General features: G+C 43.2%; 1 protein-coding gene across 1 annotated transcript in view; it reads left to right on the top strand.

Annotated features, from left to right (window-relative positions):
• CUNH2orf71 (chromosome unknown C2orf71 homolog) overlaps positions 1-6061 on the top strand; it is an 18720-nt gene extending 12659 nt beyond the window's left edge. The window contains exons 2-3 of the mRNA XM_017812770.1: positions 4-1840; positions 5932-6061. Coding sequence (XP_017668259.1) covers positions 4-1840; positions 5932-6061 — 1967 coding nt within the window. The remainder of the gene's footprint in view (positions 1-3; positions 1841-5931) is intronic.
• The last annotated feature ends 902 nt before the right edge of the window (positions 6062-6963 follow it).

Below are 6963 nucleotides of genomic sequence, written 5' to 3'. Positions count from 1 at the left end.
CAGAGCTTTGGAAATCAAGAACAGCAGCTTATTTGCAGGATGAGCAAATTACATCTAGGTCCTCCCGCAAACTGAAGGCAGGACTCTCAAAAAATTTCAGCATCCTGCCTAATCAGGATAAAGTCCCTTTGTTCACATTTGATCAAAATCCTGACCATCAACTGGATGCAAAAAGAAGCATGAAGCCTTTAAATGCTACTGTGCCCACCCAGGAGATGTCAGGAGGCAAAGAAAATGAGCTTCCTGGAGCACAAATGCTCAGTGGCAGCAGCTGTGTTCCCCGGCAGTCTGTCAAAAAGCTTATTGAAACATTCAGTCCTACGGACAACCTTGTAAAAGCTGCACCTCTAAGATCTTTAGGACCAATAAAGTGCATCAGAAAATTTGGACTTCCAGTCGCCCCACCCACCATTCCCTTTCAGAGAGGCCTGGCACCTTTAAATCTTAAGCATCGTATTTCACCGGTAGAAGACGCAAACACTTCAAACACCAATGATGCTTCTTCTAGCTTTCCAAATGCCTTTCCTCCTGCACCACCTGCAGAATTAAGCAAGATGGACATGAAGGAAGAGACTGATGAAGACACTGAGAACCTGCCACCACCACCACCTGAAATGTTAAGGGACACTTCTTCTGAAAACTTATCTGAGCCTGAAGAAACTGCAAGAATAGAAGAAAACTCTTCAGAAGATGCCAAAAAGCCCACCAAAACAGAATTTCATACTAATAAGAGATCACAAGTTTCCCCAAAAATGAAAGCCTCCCTTCAGTCCATTGACTTACTACCAAGTAAAAATATTGGCGGCCCCAGTGCGATGACTAATAAAGGTCTAAAGACTACCAGGTCAGGGGATGAGAAACTGCCAAGGTACTCTCTGGAGCTGAACCCTACCAACGTGCACATCCCCAGCCAGGAGGAGATATTAGAAACCCAGAGAAAAGAGGCTGCGGATTTATACAAGCAAACCCATAAAATTATTCCTCTTCAAAACCCCAGTGGGGTTTCAAAACCACAGAGTGACAGCTCAGAGAGCAAAGAGCCCAATTCACCTGCGACTTCAGTGCTGTCCCAGAAGCACAGCTCTCCAGATTCACTCAGGAGAAATGAAAAAGGCTCACCATTTGCCAGGAGGGTCTCCCCAACGAGAACTCCCCCTTCGTCACCAACTGAGAAACGTATTTTCAGCCCCCCAGCACACCACAGACACTCTCTGCAGGCTTTTAGTAATGTGCAACCAAGCTCACCCACCATGCAAAGGAAGCCCAGTCCTCCCTCTAGTCCCAGGATGCCCAGCCCACCCTCGCAGAAGAAGATGCCCTCTCCGCCAACCCATCGAAAACCCCTCAGCCCTCCTGTGGGGCACAGGCAAAGCTCACCAGCACCACACCGTCTGGGGGGCTCCCCAGCCTCCCGCCGAGATGCAAGCCCCCCTCCATTCCTCACCACTCCCTCCCCCCCAGCCTCCCCATCTCGTTCCTCCAAGGGCCCAAGAGCTGGGCTGGACGCTGGGGACGAGCACCAGCTCCCCTCCTCCAAGAGGGCCAGTAATGTCCGTTCAATATTTTGCCCGGCCACCTCCTCCTTATTTGAAGCCAGACCTCCACTGGCACCCACCAAACCCACTGCTGAAGTGACCAGCCAGCCTGAAGCTTCATCACATTCCCAGAAGAGCAGTCTGCTTTTCCGGCAGCCCGGAGACCGGACCAGAAAGCTGTCCCTGACCACTGCCAACCCTCAGCCGTTTGTAAGGAGAAGTTTCTCTGACCGCCGACCAGGGGTCCAGTTTCATCCTCCAGCTTCTCTAACAGCTGGCAGCGAACCCACACTTCACCAAGCAAGGTAAGAAACTTTCCGCTTCAGACCAGAAAAGCTGATATATAGCACTGCGTCGTCGGCTTTGTAAACTCTCAGTGGGAATTGAGTGTCGTTAAGAGACTTCTCAGAAAAGTTCCCTGTTCATGTGCAGAAGAGATGGCTGGGCAAAGACAGCACTGTAGTTACTAGATCACAGTCAAATATTCTTTTCTATTTTCTCTCAGATTTTAGTAGACTACTAGTCTGAAAAAAAGGGAAGAGTTAACTTTCCATGGCTTGCTCAAGCCTTGCAGTTACACATCGGCTGTGACAGGCACCTCAGGGTAAATTCAGTGTTGGTGACATAGCACAGAACTCTCCTTATTTGTGTGGGGATTGACATTGACATCCAATTCTTAAAAGCTCTGAAGCAACCCTCAGGTTATAGACATAAATATTCATGAGAAGATCAGCTTGGACCAAGAGGAGGGGTATTGTTCTATCATCAGCCTCTAATCCAGTAAACTGTTCAGCTGAAACCCGTGTGAGGATGTTTCAAGATAGCTGGCAAGAATGACAGACAGATAATATGTAGGCAAGGATCTGTGTGGACAGAATTATAGCTTGAAATTTCGAGCTTCTTGTGCACACTTCCAGATCTAGGTGCCGATTTCAGGTCTGATGGGTCCACAGCCCAAGCTCAGTTTTCCAAGTGGAAAAACTCCCATGGCTACGAGGCATTCATTGTTCTGAGAAAGTCAGTTTAAAGAAATCGAAACATCAACACACGTCGATTCCATGTTTGCAACAATTGGTGGTCTTTTTTTAAAAAAAATTGGCTTAGCTTTAAATATTGTCTACCATCTAAAAAAAAAATAAATAAAAATCATAAAGCCATCCAGGAAACAAATGTGTATTTGGGAATACTCAAAGATCAGTGTAACTCAGTGATTAGCCTGGAAGTACAGTGTTGTTATTCTAGTTTCTTAGCATCTTAGGACGTGTAAGTCAATTAAGCTTTAAGCTTCTCTGGTAACCTTTCCTCACATGATCAGTATTTTTGCTCTTGCCACAGAAGAGCTGAAATCACATGAATCATTCCTGTGAGTAGGGATTGGAAGATCAACCCTAACAGGATCAAACTGCACTTGGAGGTGCACAAGCACTCAGTGCATTACAAGCAGGGACAGTCACAGACACTGGACCTCCAGGCATTCCCACCCCAGAGACTGAATAAGGACCAAGCTTCCCACACTGAAGGCAGAGGAATGTGCTGAACAAAGCATGTAAAAAACATTGGGAAATGCAAACTATTTTGCAGTTCCAGTTTTAATATTGCATCATAGTCTGACATTTGAATATTTCCTAAAATTCTTGTACAGTGTTTCCTGGGTTTTCTGTTATTGCTATGTACTGTGTGAAGTCAGCTTTATCTACTCCAGTGCCTGCCAGCAGAAATAAATGTTTTCAAAAGAGGCTTTATGTCAAACCTTGCAATACAAAAGCCCTGGCAGTTTTATGGATCCATTTCAAAATTTGTCTATGGTAAATTGTTAGCTAATTTATGCTTCAATGGGGTGTATTATCTTTCTATCATAGTCTGTCAGAGAACAGTGAATAATATAAAAAAACCCACTGTAAATAAAATCATCCCTTTCATGAAATAAGTCATATATCCCAGTAGTCTGATATGCTAGCATTTTGGAAGAACAAAATATATCCTAAGCCAAATTCATCTTATCATTTATACCAATGAACATCAAAAGTAGTACTACTGAGTTAGGCCAAATTTATATCAACATAAGCAAAAGGGAAATTTAGGCCATTAATTACCATATACACTGATTTAAGATGCAATTCACAACTCCGTGTTTTCTTACAACTAAAATAAGCTGCATGGAGTAACTTTTACAGACCTTGCATTGAATGGCCTAATCTGAATATCACAGCAAATGTGCTGATGGGCAGAGAAGGACTATTTTAGGAATGAACACATGGCAAAAGCTCCGAAAGCTCCTCACATCACTGCTGGTCCTTTCATCCTGCTGAGGACCGGAATAGTTGCCACAGAGGTGAGCACCACATCCCCATGTGCAGATGCTCAGCCCTGCTCTGACAGACAAACCACCACACTCTGTTTCAATTTTCTCCTCCAAGTTCATTAAGCAGCCAGGACTTTCTTTGCTTTGTAATTCATCCAGCTAACGGAGGGAAAATTCAAAATGTCTAAACCTAAACCTAAACCTCCTCATTCTAGCAATATCTGCATCTAGTCTCAAATTCACAAGCCATTCCCACCCAGCTGTCAGTCTCCTTTCCTTCATTCCTTCCCTTGCTCTATCTCTCCGTTCAAAATATAAAACAGTGCCTTTTTTTGGTCTGTGGGGGGGCTTTCTGTGTTATTTTTCTGTGTTACTAGCAGCTTCATTAGCAGAAGAGAGGGGAGACAGAGTCAGAATCTTTTATAGGTAAAACATTTTGAAAATCAGTGGGTTAGCCTGTTTCTCCCCTCCTCACAAACTGTAGGATATATCCCTCCACCTTTCCCATACCAAATTAAAACATCAGTTTGCTGAGAAGTAAATTGCCAAAGATAATCTGGCAAGAGCTTGTACAAGCAACAAGTGGCAGCTCAGTCCCCCCCACCCACACACCCCATTTTAGTAGAAACATGCCAAAAAAAAAAAAAAAGAGGTAACTTCCATCTCATTTTGCCAGCTGGCATTGCTGGGCATTAAATGTTGGCATTGTGCATAGATTTGCATGTTTCCTGCACACTCACTGCTCTCCTAGAAGGCAGAACCCACTCTTTTTCCAAGCATGTCTTCTGCTCGTCCCATGCTCCGAGGAATATCAGGACTTAAAACGTCATCAGCCCTAACTAGGACTGGACCTAGAGCTTTTGGGTTTAGTCTTAGGGGATCTGACAAGAGTTTCAGTTTCAGGTTCTCAAGTCAGTACAGCCTGTTCCTACTTGGACAGCCTGTGGATGGATAGACTGAGCTAACTGTGCTGGTTTCTAAGCTTGGTCATTTGACAGCAATCAGCAGTTATTGACATCTCAGTAAGGCATAACATGTACAGTTGCTCTGCTCACAGAAATTCTGTTAACCTGTAATACTATTTCTGTGTATGCACTTAAACAAAATAGTATTTCATTGGGACTGCTCCTCTCCCAAGAGGTAGAGCAGAAAGAGAAGATTAAATACTGTTGCCTTTAGGATAATGTTCAAAGAGAACTTGAAGATGGATTGGGTTGACTGAATCAGTTCCAAAGCAAGGAGCCCAAGTGAGACCTTCTGCAACTGGGGGATATTTGAATCTGGATTAATTTCACAACTGGACATGTATCCCAAATCTCTTCATTCAGCAGTTCGAAAATAAAGTCCTAGCAGTCAGAACAGGGATGTAATAGCTTGTCTGTAGTTGAAAGCTAGTTCAATTTTGCAGTTTATATACTTAAAATACAGTAATGATTCCCAGGTAGCTCTGAAATATTTCCCCATGTTCAGTTTAAACCACTTTAATTAGCTACAGCAACACAGGACACATTTCAGCACGAAGGCACATAGTGTGAGGTACTCTTGACTAGCTCCACTGCTCTAATCAGTCTTAATACATAAAGTCCTTGAACCCCCAGAGAGTGCCAGTGCAACCTCAGGAACATCATTTGCACATTCTATGTCTCAGTTCTCCTGTCTTCAGTGGCAGATTTATCCTACCAGAATTCCCCCTCCCACAGTCATGCTGGTGTGCTCAGAAATCACTGTAACCACATTAAGCAGACGTATATCAAAGGTAAGACCTTTCCTTTCCTCCAGCAGTCTGGAACAAAACACTTCATTGAAATCTGTCCCTATCTGCAAGAGAACCCAGTTTCACATTGATCCCCTGTTCAACATATAAAATACTTGTTTCCCAAGAGAGGTTTGGGAGAGAGAGAGCAGTATAGTGCATTTGGCACGACAAGAATAAAATCTGGGTGGTGCACATAAAGAGTGTGTATTCAGGAGGAGACAGGGAATGACATAGTAGTGTGGACCATTTTGCTTTGTGGGTTAACATGGTCTAATCAGCACTGTTTTAAAAAGTCACTATTCATTAGCCTCTTAAATTAAGCATCTTTCCTTCCGCAGCTTGGAGGAGAGCCCTAGAAAAGCAAGTGATTGTTGGAACAACTCTTGTGCTCCCGAAATCAAAGACTCCAACAGATCCACTTCCCACCCTGACCTCTACATCGTGGGCCAGGGGCTGCAGAGGGACTGACAGCAGAAGCCCCTTCCAAAGGCAGAGGAATGAGCAAGGCCAGAGGCCCCAGAGGGAAGAAGCAGCCTTACCCAAGACTACAAAATGTGGCTTCATTTTCTCTTGCAAGGAGAATATATGATGGTGTTGCATCAAAACCCCCCAATTGGCCCCAACAATCTAACGAAACACCAGCCAGCTGCTTCTCTTTTCATTCCATGGTTTAACTCAAAGATCTACACGGAACAAAAGAAACACTTTGTAGCCGGGTGAGTCTGAGGCAAATTTAGTTGATAAGGACCAGGCCTGTAGCCAAGTCCTTTTTTTCACTGTTTAGATAGATGAGTTCAAAAACTATCAGAAGGGATCATTATTCCATATGTTATTTATTCAGGAGGCATCACAGTTCGTGTAAAAAGGGGCTGTTGTGACTTTTCTCAGGGGGAGGTAAAACCCTGAACCAATTGAATATTATTGCAAATAACAACAATGGTGTCAGCAAAGCAACATCTGTACATTAGGTATTTATCAATATGCAGGGAGAGAATAAGGTCAAATACAAGTTAAAACAAAATAACCCCTTTTAAAGGAATAAAATTAGGGATCTTACTCACTCAAAAAGGTTTTGATCTTCTAAATCACCCTTGATGATCAGATAATCTTATCACCTCTAGTTTCCAGGGTACAAGGCTTAATCCTGATTAGAGTAGTTTTGCAATAGCCCAATCAAACAACATTATAAATCCTGAGTCATCCAAGGACACATTTGGGTTTTGGTTTGTTTGTTTTTTTTTTTAATTAAAGAAAGCCACCCTAGAAAATCCTGTTCTCCCAAAAAATGTATTATAATTTTTTCTGAGTTATACAGCTTGAGGGTATGTTGTAATTTCACTGAAGAGTCTAGGCAGATTCTTCTTAATAAA

Source organism: Lepidothrix coronata, unplaced genomic scaffold, assembly GCF_001604755.1.
Source record: "Lepidothrix coronata isolate B3197 unplaced genomic scaffold, Lepidothrix_coronata-1.0 Scaffold38, whole genome shotgun sequence".
Taxonomy (NCBI): Eukaryota; Metazoa; Chordata; class Aves; order Passeriformes; family Pipridae; genus Lepidothrix; species Lepidothrix coronata.
This window is presented reverse-complemented; position numbering and strand designations above follow the sequence as displayed.